Source organism: Mytilus edulis, chromosome 7 (genome assembly GCF_963676685.1).
Source record: "Mytilus edulis chromosome 7, xbMytEdul2.2, whole genome shotgun sequence".
NCBI classification, from domain to species: Eukaryota; Metazoa; Mollusca; class Bivalvia; order Mytilida; family Mytilidae; genus Mytilus; species Mytilus edulis.
In genome coordinates this window covers 56717648-56739264 of record NC_092350.1, presented here as the reverse complement: position 1 = coordinate 56739264, position 21617 = coordinate 56717648, and the positions used below count along the sequence as shown (strand labels likewise).

Below are 21617 nucleotides of genomic sequence, written 5' to 3'. Positions count from 1 at the left end.
AACCCCTCGAGAAATATGAGTATTCTTGGGTAAGCAAATCTGCATAGAATGAAATTCAAAACAGTGTAGCTGTGGCCATTGATTGACACATTAAAATCATCCATTGACTGGGACAATTTACGTGAACGTTTGTCTGTAACGACCACTGTTCACGACGTAACTACGATAGCTTTTAAACTGTGGGGTCACCAAAGGTTTCTTAACGCCTTTAATTATAAAATAATTCGAAAAATTAATCAGGAATAACCTTTGTGTTTTGATTTATATAATTGATATAAATCAAAATATCGTGTTATTTCTGATTAATTTTTCGAATTACTTTATTTAGGTGTTGAGAACCTTTGGTGACCCCATAGTTTAAGTGTCTTTAAAAAGTACATAGTGAGCATTGGTCGTTACATACAAACGTTCACCTAAATTGTCCCAGTCAATGGATGATTTTAATGTGTCAATCAATGGCCACAGCTACACTGTTTTGAATTTCATTCTATCTTCCTCAGACACAGGAATTAAAGGTATACTCCTGCTTTAAAAAAAATGTACTAAAAACTCCTGTCCTACCCCTCCCCAATAAAAAATCAAATGGTAGTTCCCTTACTAGTATGCAATCAAACTTCAATCAGATTTTAAAATCCAAACCTTTATGTACAATGATATAAGCAGAGAAAAAAGAAATTATTAAGACATTTCCGTCTTCCTTATGAAATTGGTGGAATATTATACAAAGTGTTTAACTCAAGCGCATAACAACCCCAAAAACAACCAGCGGCTCGGCATTGACTTGCACCGCTATTTCTGGAACACTGTTGAAATGTCGTTTCAATGGAAGTGAAAGATAATAATTCTCCTTGGCAGGTTGTAAGTTGAGAGTTCAGCAGCGCTATGTTGATGTTACACGCATTTAGCTGTTCATTGCATTGTTGAAGTTGTTGCTGGTTAGTTGATAGGCTTGTTGTACATTCCGTTCGCTGCTGTTGAATAGCTTGATTGTCCGCAATAAGTTGTTGTTGAATGGCCTGATTGGCTGCAGTAAGTTGACGTACTTGTGCCTGTAAAGTATTAACCTGTTGCTGTAGTTCGGTGTTTTGTTTAAAGGTTGGACATGATAGAGATCCTAATGCATAACCAGAACCTAAAATAACAAGTATGTATTATCGAATGAAATACTAATACAGGTTGGACATGATAGAGACCCTAATGCATAACCAGAACCTAAAATAACAAGTATGTATTATCGAATGAAATACTAAATAACAAGTATGTATTATCGAATGAAATACTAATACAAGCTAGACATGATAGAGACCCTAATGCATAACCAGAACCTAAAATAACAAGTATGTATTATCGAATGAAATACTAAATAACAAGTATGTATTATCGAATGAAATACTAAATAACAAGACGTATTATCGAATGAAATACTAAATAATTCTAGTTGATGAAAACCAATGAAAGGCGTAGTAAAAGGTTGTACTCCTGGTAATTATGAAATTAAATATTAAGTTACATCATAAATGAATAAAATGAAACGTACGAAGTGTAAATATGTCCCAATTTATATTATGTGTGAATTATACAATATACCTAATCGTATGCATGAACTATATGCTATATAAATTATCGAATGCCCAGTAGAAATCGTTGCCCGTGAAACTCGTATAAACAAGAAATTGAAATTACAATTGAGGTCTACTTTCGTTACTTCCAGTGGCACATATTTCAACCGAGCATGAGCACATATTTACAATTTATACCATGAGAAGTAAATATAGTCTCCAATGTGGACAGTGTGTTGCCAATTTTTGTACATGTATACCCCTCCCAAATGTATTTCTTCATGTTTTATGTTTTATGTAAATTAATTTGGGTCATGAATAGTGATTTGGTCCAGCTAAAAAAGGTTTCAAGACCCCCTTAACATAGATTTGTCTCTATTTTGAGTTAGAGCTGATGAAGTGTTCTATAATTGTGATATAATTTGTCCCAAAAGTAGTTCAACACACTGTAAATGTTTTATTGAGAAAGCGCAGTTGGAAAATGTTTTAATTTTAATTTTTTGTTTAAAAGAAAAGACAACTCTGATCTTCATCATTCAAACTCATAACTCACTGTCGAAATATTATACCCATTGCAAGAATTGAAGTGTTCACAACTTTAGAAGAATGCTTGTTTTTAAAAGTTTTCAGTTTATAAATTAAGAATAAAACTATGTTAGTAATCATAATTCTTACTTCTGAAATATGTATCATTAGTTATACATTTTTGTACCTTACATAATTATATATAATAAACAATTCTATTGTGTAATACGTTATCATGTGACATCTTGTCAATGGATATCATATTCGACAGGCCGTTATTGATCACTATCGGCGCCGTATTAGTTTTGCTCTCTGTTGAAGGTCTGACTGACTGTGTTGACGGCGCAACGGTTGTCTTATCTATAATACTAAAATAACGAGGTCCAATTTGTCAGCCGTCATCGGGTAAAAACGACAAATCAAAGAATTCAATTTTATATACATGTTTAGCTTATATATAGAACAATGGTGTAGATTAAAAATGACACCACTCCAGACCTTTTTGTTTTCCGCATAATTAATATTGCCAATAATTAACAAGTTCCAGGTCGAATCCGATACCGATTCCAATAGCATATTCACCTGTTACCTATCACCTTATCTGTACGTTCCGCATCGCACCAAACGGTGTATTTAGGATTTGACTACTAAATTCAATCATTGTCAAATTGTTCCCTATTGTTGTATTTTAATCAGTAAGACTATATATATATATATATATATATATATATATACACAGGCGCTTCTTATGACTAAGTTATAAAAGGTTTCTTACCTAAGCCAAGTAATGTCAGAAACGAATCCATTGGTACTAAGGGGGAACCAGTTCCGCTAATGGGACAAAGGGAAATGTTTTCGCATCTGTCTGTAATGTAAGCTTCTGTTGTTGGAATAATAGAACGTCCAAAAAGTACCAGTATGTGTATCCAAATTCTAAAAACGTACACAATGAGATAGATAAGTATTTTGTGTCATTCTTGATCCGTTTATGGCGTTCCATGTGGCATGGGTTTTGCTCATTGTTGAAGGCCGTACGGTGACATATAGCTGGTAATTTATACGTTGAGATTTCATTGGCAATCTTGCAATTTGCATCTTCTTATTATTATAGTTTTTGTGAGTATAAATACCCGTTGTGTAGGTGTAACGAGAATGTTTATAATTTGTATACTAGTACTTGGCATTCGGTTTTTAATAAACCTCAGACTTAATCCCGACATCTAGAAAAAGTCCTCATTGATGAATCTGGTTAACATCTGAAGATAAAAGTTGAGAATGGAAATGGGGAATATGTCAAAGAAAAGACAACCCGACCAACGACCAGACAACAGCAGGAGACCACCAATGGGTCTTCAATGCAGCGAGAAACTTCCGCACCCGGAGTATTCTTAGACTTTCTAACTCAGTGAGTCAAAAAGTGGACATATCATATATACCTTATCCTTTGATAACATAATTTGATAAAATCAACGTTGCACGACTTTGAAATATAAATCGCATTCTGATAAAATTATTTGGCATCATGATCCTAACCAGACTTATTATAGACAGATATATCCAAAGCATATTTGATATGGGATTTCTATCCAAGCATTCTTTTTTATTTTAAAATCTCAATAATAATATATTAAAATTGAAGTACGTACCGTTTATAAATGATAAATTCACATAAGATAAAATATAAGATATTAAAATCATACCTCGTCATAATTTTTCAACACAATAACCATCGTACATGGTACAAGCAGTCCACATAACATATAAGTTGAACTTTTAGATGTGAGATGAACTTTTACTATAGGAAGTAACGTGATATGTATTTTCTTATCAAGAAAACATGTTAGGGTAAATCATTGAACATGGTCTTCAAGGCAAATTCTCACAGCGAAATAAAATATATATCATGTAGTATTTTCTATAAATACACTGTAAACCTTAGATAAACTAATGCTACCGTATACTTATGGCATGCGGGTACTACAAAAATGTGATAACTATAAATTATAGGAGGTCATCTCAACACGATTGATTTTATCGCTTGAGCCGGTACGGCGAAGTTAGAGTAGCAACTGAGTCGAGATGACCAATGCTAATCTGTTTATTGCTATTTTACCTTTGATGATGTTGTTAATTTCATTGACAACAGCACGTGCGCCCTTACTCTCTAGCGACACTTTTCATATCATCCTATTGTACTGAGAAAAGGAATTAGGAAATTATCAGTTAGGAAGATCAAAAGACTTTTTTTAGTAACATAGCGATAATCAAAGTTTTTCGGGGATAATGGTAGACTACTGGTTGATCATCATAAATGAACGCCGTAGATTTACCTCTACTATAAGTATCATAATTATCATAGAAAAGATATCATTATCGATTATAAATGCATAAACGATCGACAACTTTTAATATTATAACTTTATTCTTAAAGGAAATTATCCGGAACGTAAATTTTATATATTTATCAAAGTTGTGCAAAAATCGAACATGTAAACATGTTGTTTGTTTATAGTTGTCAACTTGATACGTGTTTGGTTGATTATAGTAAGATAGGTTCTATTGGGATATTGGGATATATATGCACGAGTGAACTCAGATGGTTTAAAGTCATTGGAGCTATTGCAGTCAAAGTGTGTAGTAACATTGCCAAGTAAATAATATTATTAATTACATTATTTTTTTTTTTTCAGATTTGTACACCACTAGTATGGGGAAACCAGTATTAGCTGTTTTAGATCGGTGTATTTATACGAACTTTTCACACTAATATACTCATATCTATAATAATCATAGAATAATGAGCTTTATCTCAAGAAGAAAATCGTGGTTTTATAGCTAGCTAAACCTCCCACTTGTATGACAGATGCATAATATTACATTATATTGACAGCTATGTGTGAACAAAACAAACGGACATCATAGGTAAAAATGTCAAAAATAGGGGTGCAGAAGTCAACATTGTGTTATAAATCTTAATCACTTTAAAAACAAACAATGTAAATACACATTTACCATGGCACAATAGCACAATGACGGGATGTATATGTACAGAGCTACGTCTTATGTTTCAAAGAAACACACCAAGACATTTTTAACAAAATTGAAAGATAATAATATATAAATTGTCATTGTTCAATAACACAATCACGGGTTTTATACTGCACTCGTTCTATTTAAGCAGTCAAAATGCGTTGACTGTATATTTCTATGTCATATACAGTCAATGACCCGATATTACTTTTCCTCATGAATATTTAAATAGAAATTGCCAAAACAATATTGAATTTTTCATACGACCTCTTCAACCTGTTCTTGTTTCCAATGCATACAACGGATGCGTGGAACGACTCAACCTTGTTTCTTTTGCAATTATTGGAAACACATATTTAATTTGTTAATATTTTTTGTTTGCAACCTATAAATCATTATGTTTTATGCTTATGGTTGATATTTTAGTCCATACTCAAACGATTTCATTCACCATCGAGTGTGGGTTTCAACAGGTAAATGTAAATTTCATTGTGTTGTATATTTCTCCGAGCATGATGTGAGGGCTTTTTAAAGGGGATTTCCACAATATTCAAATCAAATGAATAACCTTAACGCATAAAACAACAATTGAAAATTTATTTTTAGATTGCAGTATAAAGACAATAATAGTGCATTGACTAGACATATCAACAATATAAGGATTCGGCCCGAAACGGGGAAATAGCTCGGCACATCCTCGCATTTCCCCGTTTCTAAGCCTCATCCTTATATCGTTGATATGTCAAGTCAATGCACTATTATTGTCTATGTATAAGTTATAAGCCACGTAATATGTGACAAAGAAACACAAACAAGCACATAGACAAAGCATATAAAATTGAAAGACAAGAATACAAAAATTATCAAAGAAAAATAACAATGGCGGGATGTATAGGCACAGAGTCACGTCTAATGGATACCACCAAAAACAGACTCAAGGGTATAATTAATATTTATGAAGACAAATAAAAAAAATCATTGTACTTTAACACGTTCAAGTTGATACGGAATATGTATCAGCAAGGTCTTGGTATCTTCCGATGAAATATATTTAAGAGATGGGACGAGACGTTCTTTAACATATCCCTGCTTCATCAACTTTCTGCTCAGACACTGACTGGTGACGTTTAACAAAGTCTGACTAATTACTGCATACTCTTGAATACCGAACAAGTTGATAATTGTAAATCCAATATGCAGGTGAAGTTGGTATATTACTACTACTTTTTGTAGGTGTGTGATATTAATCATTTTTAAATTAAAATCATCTCGTTTGTCATAGATGCTGATACTGAGATGACCGTGTATGTCAGATTTGACGTACAAGTCTAAAAATGCGGCAAAGGAAGCAGTTTCTGTTGTTTCTTCAAATTCTAGTTCTGGGGGATATATTTATTCAATGGAACCCAATCAGAAAAAGAATGGGATTGTTAATGGAAAGAACATCATCAATTTATCTAAATGTAAATTGAATTGACCTGGCTTTTTGTATCTCCTTTGTTTTTGACAATAAGAAACTTCTGCATACTCATCACTTGTTTCTTCTGTGTAGCATATTTTACCTTTTTGTTTACTATCATAAAATATATAAAATTATAAATATATTTAACATTGTCATTAAAGCGGGAGGTTTGTGATGCCATAAAACCAGGTTCAACCCACCATTTTTTTCTTAAAATGTCCTGTACCATTGTTATATTATAGTTCGTTTATGTGTTGTGTTTCTGTTGTGTCGTTGTCCTAGTATATGTGATGCGCCCCACCCCTCCCCATGATAACAAATTTACTCATACTCTTTTTTATGTTTTATAAAGATAATGAAATATAATATATAAAAGTACGTCCGAAACAAAATAAATCGTTACAGAAGTTTAAAAAAATTGCAAATAGAATTTGAAAATGAAAAGCATTTTGAACCCTAAGTTTTGACAAAAAGAATAACGGTAATATGTTCCTTGGGAAGAAAAAGAAAACGAAAGCAGCACAAATATAGAACCTCAAGGGTTTTTTTTGTAAATGCAATGTTGATCAAGGGTGCAAGTGCTTAAGGCAGGCATACCCAATCCCACATCAGAATTTCTTGGACCTAAACCTTAAAGATTTAGTGATGTACAAATATGTAGAAGTTGAACATTTGCGTGACATCTTACTTAAACTTTGTGTTAGTGGTAAGTTATTGACAAGTACATGTCCTTTAAACTTTATACTGAAATATTTACCTACAAACAAGATCTGTCGGTAAGTATTTCGCGTGTTTACTTTTGCTAGAGTTTCAGATATATTATCTGCAATTGTATTGTAATAGAACTTGGTTGTATCGTCAGTTTCACATTTTGGCTTATTTCCTCTCTTTTCTCTCGAGTCCATTTCTTTTATATTTTCACCATTTTTTTTAAAGCAATTCAATTCAGACCTAACCTGGCTTGCTCTTTCACTTTGTTAGGCAGATTCCCTTGTGTCAATGTGTTGCTACAATTGCTTCTCACATTGTTAAATACGGACTTCGGAGTTAAATTGTCCTAACAGAATAAGCATAATTTTTTTATTTTGATACCAGTTAGTCATAGAACATAAAACAGTGGTAAAGTACAAGCAAGCTATTAAACCATGACACGCAAGAGTTCCAAGTGGTGAAGTTGAAGTCATCCATTCGTAAATTTTTCGGACGACATCACGAGTTTATTGACCGTCATGGAATACCTGTTTCACAGCTGGTAACGGATATGTTTCTTATATTATGAGACAATTCGATAAATCTCCATCCAAGTCCCAATTTGTAAATTAAAGTAAACCATTACAGGTCAAAGAACGGTTGTGTCGCAATCACTATCCCGTACCCTTTTCCCGAATTTGACCTACCCGATTGTAAATACATTAGCAACGCGACAGGTGCCACATGTGAAGCAGGATCTGCTAACCCTCCCATAAAAAATGAGATCAGCCTCGTTATACGAGGGGTTCTTGTTTCTCAGTCGTTAGTTTTTTATGCTGTGGTTTTTGTTCTGGTGTTTGTTTATTGTTGTTTTTCTTTTTTAACCATGGTGTTAGCTGGTTTTTTTTTTGCATATGAATTTCTAATATCCTCTTAGTATATTTTGCCCTTCTTTTTCGGATATCTAAAGATTTTTTTACATTCCAAAATTAGTTTACACTTTTTCAAATTTTATTTTATTACCAAAGTTAATGATAAGTTCTTTAATTATAGTTTATGAACTCGTTAAAAGCACTAAAATATAAAATATTAATATTCGAAATGAAACAATGTTATCAGTTTAGTTTTTGTTTGTGTTGTTTAGGTAAGTGCAGAAAGTAGAGACATTCAAGTGTTGTGGTATTGATATTATTAAATATTATTAAACTGTCTTCAGAGCGTATGGCCTTCAAATGGCCTTCAATTTAGTGGAATGTATAATCAATATTAAGAACTTTCGTGTACTACATACATAATTGTAGATGCAATTAAAGATCGTCACGTGTTAAAATTATTTTGAGATGTTTATTTCGTTGATTGGTGTTAATGCAATTTGCAAATTTTACCAAGATCATTTAACTGTTATGTGGTTGCCTTAGTTGTTTCTAAACGAGATGTATAATTCATTATATGTTAAACATTGTGTTCCTTTACCCGGTCAGAATTCCAAGATTTTTTTAGATATAAGCCAAACACTAAATTTCAACCCTATTTTCTATATTAAGCTATGGTGGACTAACCAGTAAAAATAAAAACGTACTCTTATACTTTTAAGACAACTTTAGACGAAAGGCCGTATGCAATCTCGTGAGTAGAAATTGTACCAACACATTAACACTAAAAATAATATGCTTTAAAAAAAAAGATATATATTCAGATTAACGTTAAACCTTAATTGAATTGCCTAAATAAAAATGGGTGAAAATATAAAAGAACATTGGCTCGAGAGAGAATACAAGAAATAAGGTTACGTTTAAAACTAGTTATACAACCAATTTCTATTACAATACCATTGCAAGCAGTAAATCTGAAACCCTAGTCAATGGAAACACGTAATTTGGTTCTCTAAAGATGTCTTTGCAAACAGTACATCTGAAGCCCTAGTAGTGGAAACACGTAAAATGTTTGACAGAAGATTTCTTCCGGCAGTTCGTGTTGGTAGGTAAATATTTCAGCATACAGTTTATAGGACATGCAGTTGTCAATTACTAATCACTTACACGAAGAAAGATGTCATACGAAGTATTCAACATCTGCATAAGTGTAAACCACATTCATGTGTACTACTACCTTAGAACTTCAATTCCTCAATGGGATATTCATCCGTTAGATACTAGGCCGTAAGAAGTCTGCTGCATTGCCTGTTTTTACCTTATCAAAATGACTGGTTTTATCACATAACTGCTGCTGTGTATATAGCGTCATTTTGTGATATCTATTTAGAGAAAAGATTGACTGCAAATAAACGCTTGTTTGTTGTATACCATATCCTGTATGCTTAGTTCCGGTGTCCAAAGAAGCCAGATTATATCTAACGTAGTATACTAAAAGGGTTAACAACAACTTACGAAGGGGACATTGACCGGAATGTATTCATTGAAATATATACGAAAGATGATGACACAAGAGCTTTAATCGTAACTACAGAATGGAGAGCATTACTCTTTTCGTTGTGCTAGCGTATAAAGTGTTCTCACCACGTTCAAATGTATTACACCTTAATGATTAACCATCATAGATGCCAAGTTCAAAATTTGGTACGACAGAACTGAGTGTCTTCTTAAAAAAGACCCATCAACGAAAAGAAAATCAAGGAGACTTATATATGAAGAAGACGAGAAACTTTGAGGTCCCAAATTTACGATCAATTTGCAAAATACAGCTCAGATACATTTAATCTATTCCTGGCATAGGTAGACATTTCTAAATAGTTATTAAAGGTACCATGCTTATAATTTGATACACCAGGCGCACGTTTCGTCTACACAAGACTTATCCATAACGCTCGGATCCAAAGGAGCAAAAACAAGTACAAAGTATTTCGAATATTGCAACCGTAAATTTATAACTATGACACTATTAATGATAATGCATGTCAACACAGACGTGCTGTCAAAGGAGGTAGACCATGAAAACAAAACAAAACATTGAATACGTCTAATATGAAACGGACGATAGGTTCCTACTTATATGACGTTGAATGATAAGTGACCGACATGATGTACTTTTCTTAATTTCTTCTCCTTACAAACTGATCATGTAATATACAGTTGAAAGGACATACTGTCATATACTGAGATGTCACATGCATCGCCAATTTCTACGTACTCATACATTCCTTGATTTCAAATGATAAGGTTTGAGCATCCTCACGGAGTTGCATGTAAAGGAGGATACGTGCATCAAACGTACGAACAGTATAAAGTGTTATTTTCTATCAGGAGTCACAGTACTGGTGGCATATAAAGGATAACAATATGTTGATGCGATTTGAAAATGAACCCTGTTTTAAATTTGTACTTACCCGACATAATGAGCCGGTTTCTAAGCGGACTGCACAAGAACATTCATACCGCTTATATATACAGATATGATAATATTTTGAAAAGCTTGATTTACCAGCATTTTGAAAAGCACAATATAAGGTTTAAGGAATTGCAACTTATTCCACCCGTCCAGAAATAACCTGTAATAATTAGCTTAAAGATTCTCACAAAATTTGCAAAATGTTGAAAAACTACACACAGCGAACAATTTAGGTATTAATAACAATACTTTTTTTAGTTGCAACACTTTTCTTATTAGCTGAAAGTTTTGTAATGTTTGCCTCATAGATAAAATTTTGTAATGTGGCCGTGACCCCATTAACTTTTTTTCTCATTGAAAATAGAATTTAAAATTAAATAATTAGGAATGACTGTTAAGGTTTTTTTTCTCTTTTTTCTTTATAGACAGAAAAGTTTTATTGCCATTTCTTAAATAAAAGTTTCTCTCTTTTTTTCTTCATAGACAGAACAAATATTACAGCCATTCCGTCGAACTCCGAAACAGCGGTTACGTCCTCTTTACTACGCTACGTTGACTTTAATTTCAATTTAAATTGAATGATAGTTTAGAGAAGCAACGTCACAGCTGTTTCGGAGTTTGCCATTCCTTAAATATCAAGAGTCAAAGGACCATATTTAAAACTTCCTCTTTTGACATCAAAACCTTTTTTGATAAATAACACCACAATCATACGTCATTTGCAATCGCATTAATAGCAATATACGGGAAAAAAAATCTTTCTAATTTAACAGTTGATAATCTTTTGTAAATGTAAATACTATATGGAAGTCCTTAAGAATGATTATGCATTCAATTACGTCAAGACCGTACTCTCCACAAAAAGTTGAATAGTAAATCATTGTGTCACTACCACAGCTAAAATTAAGGTCTACTCTGAACTTTTGTTTGATGTGTTTGAGCTTTATTTTTGCCATTTGATAACGAACTTTCCGTTTTGAATTTTCCTTGGATTTTTTTTTTTGTGCTTTTATTTTTTTTAAGGTTTTTATGTATAGATCACCTCAACTAAAACAATACGTAAACTATTGTATTATCTCAACCCCTAGTAAGTGTTAAACTACTAAAATATTTTGTAATATAAAGAATTTTTTGGATACTCTTGATAAATTACGTGCTTCGATAATTCATTCAATCCGGTTGACCGTTTTGTATTCTTTATATACTATAACAATCAGTTTTATCAGCAATCAAAGCCGGACTTTTAGGTTATTGTAAAACTGCATATTCTAAAGTTGGCGTCAATAGTTATCAAAGGTACCAGGCTTATAATTTAGTACGCCAGACGCGCGTTTCGTCTACATAAGTCTCATCAGTGACGCTCAGATAAAAAAAGTTGTAATGCTAAATAAGAACAAAGTTGAAGATCTTTTAAAGTACATACAATTTAGAATGAACTTTGAAACTCAACATATACCCCAACGACACTCACTAAAGAAGAAATCCTCGATAATCCTAGATCTGTTTTATTTCCATTTGGAATTTTAACCGAAGATGAAGAGCTGGATCTTCCATCCCTATGTTAGATACCTACTATATCAGAGTCCCTAAAAGTACGGTATATTTCTGGGTCTGCCAAATGCACCACGAAACCTGTTTTTCAAATGACAAACATCAATTATATCAGCAATCAAAATCGAACTTTCAAAGTTATTGTGAATCTGCCTATTCTAAAGGTGGAGTGAATCAATCTTTTCAACCCTTTTCCCAAGTATTCCACATTCCAAACTAAAAGACACATTGGAAGAGTTGATATTGCGTTGTTTCCTGTAAAAAGGAATGGCCAACGTAGATACAATTATCTCATCTTAGGAGGAAATACATCCTACTTTGTAAAAAATCACTCTGATTCAAACAAGAAGTTCTCTGAAAGTAACATTATCAAGATGTTTGATATTTTGATTGACAACTTAAATTGTAACATTTGAAAGACGTGTTTCATAACAAACTATCGGCATTTCCATGGGAACCACATGTGCCCTTCTTGTTGCCAATATGTTCCTTTATTCTTTTGAGGCTGATTGTATATAGAACTTCTTAAGAATAAAGAAAAGAAGTAAGCAGTATCTTTCAACTTTACTTGCCGCTATATAGATAATGTTATCTCGCTAAATGATTCAAAATTTGGTAAACACATCTATCCCATCGAACAATGAGGATCGATTGAAAACAAAACTTTACGACAAAAGAGATGATTTCAGCTTTCCAATTGTGAACACTTTCCGTTTCTATGCAGCAATATTAAAAAAAAGACTGCATTTTGAGTATGTTTTTCCTGATGATGCAATATTCCCGGGCTTATCATGGTTTCCTGATAGAGGGGTTGCTGCTCACAAGAAAGTTATTAAATTAAGATTTCCAAATGGTGAAGTTGAAATCACCCTTTCGTAAATTTTACGGACGCCTTTACGAGTTGATTAGCCGTTATGGAATATCCGTTTCACAGATTATAGCGGACGTCTTCCTTATGTCGTTACTATAATCCCGTTCCCTTTTCACTAATGTGATCTACCGAATTAGACTTATTACCGTTTTTTTTATTTACATGAGCTCTATGACGGGTGCCACATGTAGAGCAGGATCTGCTTACTCCCGGAGAACCTGAGATCACCCCAAGTTTTTAGTGGTGTGATTCGTGATGCTAAGTTTTTATATTTCTATGTTGTGTTTTGTGTACTATTTTTTGTCTGTTTATTTTTCTTTAGCCATGGCGTTGTCAGTAGTCCTTGTCCTAATGAGATAGGTAAATACCCATGACCTCCGGCACTCGAAGCGAACACGCAACCTTCCGTAATAACGCGTACTTCGCGGAAAAGCAATAAATACAAATTGTATAGTCTTTAGTTTGACCCGGCCGGTGTTCTAACGCCAAGACCTCCCCCAGACAACCTTAAAGTTAGTTTTCCTGGATACCACCAAAAATGATTTTTTTTATAAGATAGGAAACATGTGTTATAGCCTACGGAAGCGAATTAGCGCCAATAGCCTTCAACCATATACCGCTGCTATTTATCAAACGGCGAACATTTTGTTCAAATTTATTCGACAGCTCAATTGAATGTTTATAAACTAATTGAAACATATTTTAATAGTTATAAGCCTATGAAAATACATACATGACATTATTATTATACATGATGTAAAAAACACTTTTGGTTTATCAAATATTTTCTGAACGATATGGTTCATATAATGAATATAATAGACAAAAAAGAAAGAGGAAGAGTCCCAACTACATATTGACCTTTGTGCCAATTACAATATCTGTATTATCATTCTTGTGTTGAAATCTTGGTTAAAGGGCTGGTGCATACAGGTTATTGTTCAAAAAAAAAATTGAAAGTGCAGTGATTGGTGGATTCATTATCATAAGTTGGATATCAATTTTCGTGGATTTCGTGGGTCCAGATGAACCACGGTTTCAAATGCTCAACGAATTTTAAATTGTCTGTAGGCTTGGTATGCAAAGATTGGTAAAACCACGAAATCCAATATCAACGAACAAAAAATTCGCCACTCCACGAAAAATTGGTACCCACGATAATAAATGAATTGTCAGTAACTGAAGACGATGTTGTTAAGGGCTCATTTTTTTATGTGAACTAGAATAGAAAAATTAGAAAAAAATCATTTGTTTTAATAAGTTCGAAATATCAACTTTATAAAATATTTAATCGTTAAGATTGGTATTTATCATGACTGTAAGATGAAGAACATTAGTTAAATTGTTACCCGATCATTTAGCTTTGTACATAAGCATTTACCTTGCCGTTAATGGTATTTCTATCATTGGGTTACAATCTTCCTAGTGGACTCTGAATCTCTGGGGCGTCAACACCAAAGTAATCATTGATTTGACACTGGCATGAAAATACGGATGTTTTAATGTTTAATTGCTGTAACCGAAACTATGGAAGTTATTTTGAATTAAGGAGTATACCTTCCTCATGAACACTCTTAAACCTATTTCTTGTCCGCTCTTGGCTACATTGCTTTTTTCTTTCTTCTGTTTTTATGGTCGGGTTTTTTGTCTCTTTGTCACACCTCACATTTATCTTCGGGTTTTAAAAAGGTTGTTGTTTAAGCTTCAATCATCACTGACGAGGCATTTATTGTCGGAATGCACATCTGGCGCAGCAAAAATGGTACCGTTATTTTTTTTTACCAAATACACGAATAAAAATACGAAGAATATTCAATTTCAATTGCTCATGTCAACGAAGATTACGTACGTTGCCGTAAAACAGAATTAAACAATATTGTTCAGTGCACCAAAAAAGAACAAAAATTGGCATTTGATAACTACGATGTAGTTCATTACACTTTTCAATTAAATAAAAAGCGTTCCGTACGCTGACAAACAACCCCAAGTACATGTTATTAAATTTTATAATAAGTTCATATCACATTTATAAAAGTAGACAAATAAAATTGAAAATAATAACAATAAACAAAAGGATAACATGACTTCTAAAAACAATGCATACAGCACAATATAATACACCAGCCGCCAACTTCCAACTTCTCCGACAAATGGTATACAAACATAGAAAAACAAATAGTGCGTGATCAAGATAGTCAGCTGGTCTGGTGAGAACAAGATGAGATGTTGGTTTATGTATAGGATACAACAGCTTCCATGTTTAATTAAAATGCATGTATTGATAGTTATTGACTATATATGTGTCATCTAGAATAAACCATAACTTAGCTATATAAGGTTTTTAAATATATATAAAGAAAAAAGAATATCTCAAAACATTTTGGTCACATAGAAGTAATAACGTCACACTAAATGTATTAGTTGTTTAATCAACAAGCTAATTAATATCTATATTGTATATGCTAATAATAAAGTTATTGCCACTGCTACGATGGTTCCAGCGAAGAGCGAAATATAAAACATACAAGTCCTGTTTCTAGACAATTTTCTTTTCTTGTACGAATCACTCCCGACAGACTGGAAGAAGAAAAATGAAAAACATCAAGGAATGTTCTTATGTATAAAATCTGACTGACTATAAATAAAAACAATCTGGCCAAGCAAAACACAAAAAAATATATTCTGAATCAAGATTTCCCCCATACCTTAAAATCTTAAATATTGGAGGAAAAAAAAAATGATTGGTAGAATAAAAACTACTGACTCAGACCCTTATGACAGAAGAGCGAATCAGAGTTGATTGTAATCACGCGAGTTACAGTATTTTGAACAACAATTTGCTTACAGTCGCCGTCAGCTGAAATTCGTAACAGTTATCGGTAAAAATAATCTAAACTATCAATCGCGTCCACTCGAGATATAGTTTTTCACATTCCATTCATAAATCGCAAAAAGAAAAACCACTACGTTGCTTCGTGTGGATTATACAAGCCCATCCGAACCCTGGACCCCCTTCCCCCTCTCACCAACTCACGGTTTCTATCTGCAGCTTTTTCTATGGAGTGTTTTGTCGACTGTTGTTTGAACTTTGGTCTTTTGTATATTTTTTGTCTTTTAACAAAACATGGTCAAACTAAATTTTTAGACTTATACATATGACAGTGAATTTTTTTTATATCTTCCGGCTTTCTTTTTCCGACTTTTCATACCACATGTACCCGACAAAGATGGATCCTGATACACCTATCGTGCGTACATTAGCCAATAAAATTGAGAATGGAAATGGGGAATGTGTCAAAGAGACAACAACCCGACCATAGAAAACACAACAGCAGAAGGTCACCAACAGGTCTTCAATGTAGCGCGAAATTTCCACGCCCGAAGGCGTCCTTCAGCTGGCCCCTAAACAAATAATATACTAGTTCAGTGATAATAAACGCCATACTAATTACCAAATTGTACACAAGAAACTAAAATCAAAATAATACGTAACAAGACTATCAAAGGTCAGAGGCTCCTGACTTGGGACAGGCGCAAAAATGCGGCGGAGTTAAAAATATTTATGAGATCTCAACCCTCCCCTATACCTCTAGCCAATGTAGAAAAGTATACAACTGTCATGTAAACGCATAACAATTATATTTATTTGCTGGTCTCAAATGACCAAAAGCTAATTATTTAAGTCAAAACCTCTAATTGATTACCTTTTCTTTGATGTTCTTAATTTCTTTATTTGTATGATAAGAAGTAATAAACGCTTTCCCATCATGGTCTTGTACGGAAATATTCTCTACTACTTTTCCATGCGGAGAAATATAAACATGCTGAACTGTTCGCCGGAACTGCGATAGCCAAGGAGCACTTGTACCTTTTGATTTCATATCAAAATGACCGTAGTTAGACTGAACAGCAAATCCGTCTTGATCATACTTGCAGCCTTCTTTGAGCCAATCGTTTGCCTTTACAAAAATGAAATTGCTATGTCCAGGAAATGACGAATATGATAACGAAGAATCGTATTTGTATTTTGGTAGTTCATCGCTACTAATGTTTATTTCGGAATGCAAATGTATATTAGGTTTAGTATCACCAGGCTTGATTTTATCGTTTACAGGTACGTTTTTGTTTTCTTTTGTCGTATTAGTTTTTGTGGTATCCTTTGAAACCTTACCCACACTAGCCTCGGTAGCAGACGGTTCGGATGCAGTGTCTTGTGATTCCGTCGACGATTTAATCAAACTTTGATATGAACCATCAGAGGTAGAAGTATCGTCAACACTTTCATTCATCCGGTTGCTATCTGATGTATTTGTCAAACAAGCATAACATGGATGATCGAGTTTCAAAAATGATTTTGGTATTTTCCCGTAAAGATTTTGTCTGAGGTCAGTCTTTAATTCATCTGCAGCTTTCAAATTTTGATTTTTATCATTTGGTATGTCATGCGTTTTCCCATCTTTTCGTATACATGATTTAATTCCCTTTTCAGTAATGTAAGTAACTGGCGAGTGCACTTCTGCAGTAGTTTTTGTTATATTTAGATTAGTTTTTGCATTTAAATTTTGCTTAAGCTGAAATTGACCATTAGAAGTATTTTCTCCTTGTTCAATTCCAGTACAGTTTTGTTTCTCTTTTTCATTTTTGATATCTCCATTAACATTAATTGTCGTAATGTTTTCATAAATATTATAATTATCGAAATCAAATGTCGATTCTGCGCTGTTAATGATTTCCGGTTCTTCGCAGAATCCAACAGATCGTCTGCTTGTTGTGGTCATCGTTTTTACATGGTACTTCGAAACTTTTTTTCTGAAAAAAAGGTAAACAAATTAAATTACTCAATATAATATCGTATTTAACTTATGTTGTTTAACTTAATTTTTATTTGTAAATGGGATATTTTAAAATGTATCTAAATTAATTATCAATGTAACAGAATCAAAACTATATGTTGACCGTGTGAAACGCATATAGTTGCCGTTCTTTTTCCGCCTTTGTTTTTTTGTTAGAAGTAAATTAATAGGTTCCAAATGAATTTAACAATGGCATATTTTCCCCAACCTTCTTCTCTTATTTGAAATTAACAGATTATATGCATAATAAAACGTTAATTCTCGAGTTAATAGCTTATGTTGAGCCTCCTTTTTTAAAGAAAGCGCCCGGGGTTTTTTTTTTTTTTGGTTTTTCTTTTGCTTTTTTTTTTGCATATGTTTTAGGAGAAGTCGTTTGTTGTTGGCTAGTGCAGAATGTTGTACTGTCAAATGATTTTGGCGATTCGTGTTGCCCATGTCATGTAATTGTAATAGTAAATAACTACATATCTATTATTTAGAATGAAGGGGAAAACAGCTGTTTGAATTCTTTCATTCATTTGATATTTATTTTAAAGATGACAAATCTGAGGTAAACAAGACTAATATCTAAAAAAAAAAAAAAAAAAACGTCGACAGAGGCTGATTGTATAAAAGTTTACTAGTGTAGATTTTTCTTTTTGTATACAAAAGAAGATGTGGTATGATTGCCAATGAGACAACTGTCCACAAGAGACCAAAATGACACAGACATTAAGAACTATAGGTCACCGTACGGCCTTCAACAATGAGCAAAGCCCATACCACATAGTCAGCTATAAAAGGCCCCGATAAGACAATGTAAAACAATTCAAACGAGAAAACTAACGGCCTTATTTATATTGAAAAAATGAACGAAAAACAAATATGTGACATATAAACAAAAGACAACCGCTGAATTACGGGCTCCTGACTTTTGTGTCGACTTTTAAAAAGTCTATACTACCTATTATAAATAATTATGAGTAAATAAATTTATCAAATTGAATGCATCCTTAATATATAACTTAATTTGACGCCAATCATTGAAGACTGTGTAAACTATTTACACGAATGATGGTACATGTATGCAACCATTTTTTTATATAAATTATATATACATGTACATGAATGTACATGTATATCACATTTTTCTAATAGCTATTCATAATAATAGCAGAAGCCTGTATTCTGCCAATAGTAATACAAAGCTTAAATAGTGTTTAATATGTTATAATGGTTGCTAGGATGAGAACGACAATGTACGCTCAAGTAATGGAAGTTTGAATGAAATAGCATATTAAACTAATATAAAAAGACCATGTTCCCATATTCCAAAAGAAATTGTGCTATGACCTAATTGACTTTCACACGAGAAAATAATCGATGAACCTCAAAATTGTGTTATAATTGCATATGTTGGTTAAATGGTAATTCGTGATTAGCTTTGTTAAATAATACATGTATGAAAACCCTGTTATGGTACGTCAGACGCCACGTGTGGGCTAGAATGTGTGAGAAATTTGGAAAACTAAACAAAAGATATACATGTACATGTAACTGTCAATTTGAATAATTGCACGTATAGTAGTTTGAAAGATATATGTGTGAAGTTCTCGAAATCGTTTGTTGCTTGTTTCGTCCCTTTATTTTGATGTACCGAAAACGTAAAAAGCCAGGCTCTACGACTCTTTTCACGCAAAAAAGCTTGCGCTTAACACTCGTAACTCATGAACAATTCAGTAAAGCTTACAATCAATTTTAATCGTAATATGTTTTGGAAAATAATTGCAGTCTGGCATTTAGACACAGAGCGCCAGGGGAACATTATTTGTATCCCTTAGATGGTGCTTACGCATATTATTACAGCACGCGACATCGGGTCCAAAAGCGCCCTTAACGACCAGACTTGACTGCGTTTTTATGCTTCCATACTGCCAAATTTGCAGTGATATTATTCAATATATGCTGTATAAGTGCATCTGGACATATTTCTTTAACTTACTAGTAGCTTATTCTTGGTCACACATTTTTGCTAATTTGTGTTGAGGGCTAGTAAATACGTTTTAAGTCAAATTGAGAACGTAAAATCCAATGCATTCTTTGCCAAAACAATTCAAATCCCTTCCGAATGTTAATGGAACCACTATAAGAAATCAAGGATAAGCCATATCGTAAACGTCAAGAGTATGGGTGTCTAAAAAAATGAGGGCTTTTCTTAAACCTTGCACACTTGATCCCTGTTATATGTAAATAAAATATTTAAAGAAAAAAAAAAAAAAAAAGAGTCACAGACCATATAACGGAAAATGTGAACCTTAAAACAACATGCACTTATTAATAAGGTCATTTAGTATAAAATAATATATAGGGAATATAGTAACCTTTAAGTCGTAGTTTCATTTTAAAATAAACTCATGACCGAAATCACTATATTTTATATGTGAAGTACTTTATTTATTATAAGACTTAAAGTTTGCAATCATATTGTTTTCATAATTCTTAAAATATTTCTTTCGGCACTGTCGCTTTTCCTTAATTGGCTCATAGTTTGGACTGCATATATCTTAAAACGTTCCAAGTACAATGTACGTTAATTCTTAAAATGTTGATAAATTGTATATTAATTAGTTCTAATACTTACCTTTTCAGATCTGTCTCATTTGAAATATAACTTAAAATAACAAGCTCATTTCTAAGTCCCGTTATAACATTAACTGTATGTCCAAATAAAGAAGATAGTATATTTAAATACTAATAAACAGAATGTAAAATGTTGTCAAATAAATGAAAATAACACTATAGAAAGCCAACCCACGTCTTTTTGCCTCATCCGAAGGGCATTTTGTTTTAAATTGAATATACCTTCTTACATTGATGATCAGGCACACACTCGAAATATGTTTAAATGTTCTCTCTATCTTAATTTAAATCTAAAGAGTTACAATTGTACATTTAATATTGGACTTTCAAATGCACCACTAAGATTAAGCCTTGTGGCTGTACGACAGTATTGACACTATCTGATATGTAAAAAATTAACCTTTAAGCAATTATTGAGAAATAAAAATGCAAATTCTTTAGATTGCTGGATTGACAACTGTACTGTTACTATCAATGCATTTTAGAAAAAAAGGTTGTTATAAATTGGCCAGGGAATACGAATTTTATGGTATATTTTATTTTACACTTTTTAAGAATATTTGAAGATATTATTAAAATAGTTAAGACATTACTAAAATAATAGAGATATTATTAACATAATAAACAAAATATTGTAATATTATGTTATTTAATATCTTGAGATAAAGGTTTTTTTTTTTTATTTCTTAATGTATATGTTTTCAAAAGTAACTATAACCTGCACACCATTTTATAATGTTTTAAACATATATCAGAGCATTTTGGAACACATATTTTGATTTTTTTTCACCATAATGTTTATAAAACCTACGCATGATCCCGCATCCTTTATGTTTGCCAAGAAAGCATTAAAAAGAGTCCAGGAAACAGAACTATGAATATGAATTTGAAAAATAGAAAAATAATGTGAAAAAGCGACATAGGCCGAAAAAACAAACTACAGTCCACAAGACACCAACAAATACGGGAGGGGGGATTATCTCGTGTGCACTGTGAAGGTACAGCAAAATGTCCCCATTCAAATGCATTGGTCGTTCATAAGAGCTCCAACCCCTGGAACCCCCTTAATCCGCCACTGGAGAAACTAGATTTTTAGCACATTAAGTTTAAAA

At 32.8% G+C, this 21617-nt stretch overlaps 2 protein-coding genes across 2 annotated transcripts; both read right to left on the bottom strand.

Moving 5' to 3' along the window:
* Positions 1 to 678: 678 nt before the first annotated feature.
* LOC139483528 (uncharacterized) lies at positions 679 to 3849 on the bottom strand. The gene is made up of 3 exons (XM_071267547.1): positions 3785 to 3849; positions 2860 to 3017; positions 679 to 1132 (listed from the first exon to the last, which is right to left on the bottom strand). Exons 1-3 carry the CDS (start codon positions 3790 to 3792, stop codon positions 699 to 701), a joined length of 600 nt encoding a protein of 199 aa, XP_071123648.1. The 5' UTR covers positions 3793 to 3849; the 3' UTR covers positions 679 to 698.
* An 11481-nt stretch (positions 3850 to 15330) lies between these two features.
* On the bottom strand, positions 15331 to 17826 carry LOC139483527 (uncharacterized). Its single transcript, XM_071267546.1, has 2 exons — positions 16738 to 17826; positions 15331 to 15610 (listed from the first exon to the last, which is right to left on the bottom strand). The coding sequence occupies exons 1-2, from the start codon at positions 17809 to 17811 to the stop codon at positions 15482 to 15484; spliced, it is 1203 nt and encodes a 400-aa protein (XP_071123647.1). The 5' UTR covers positions 17812 to 17826; the 3' UTR covers positions 15331 to 15481.
* Positions 17827 to 21617: the final 3791 nt, after the last annotated feature.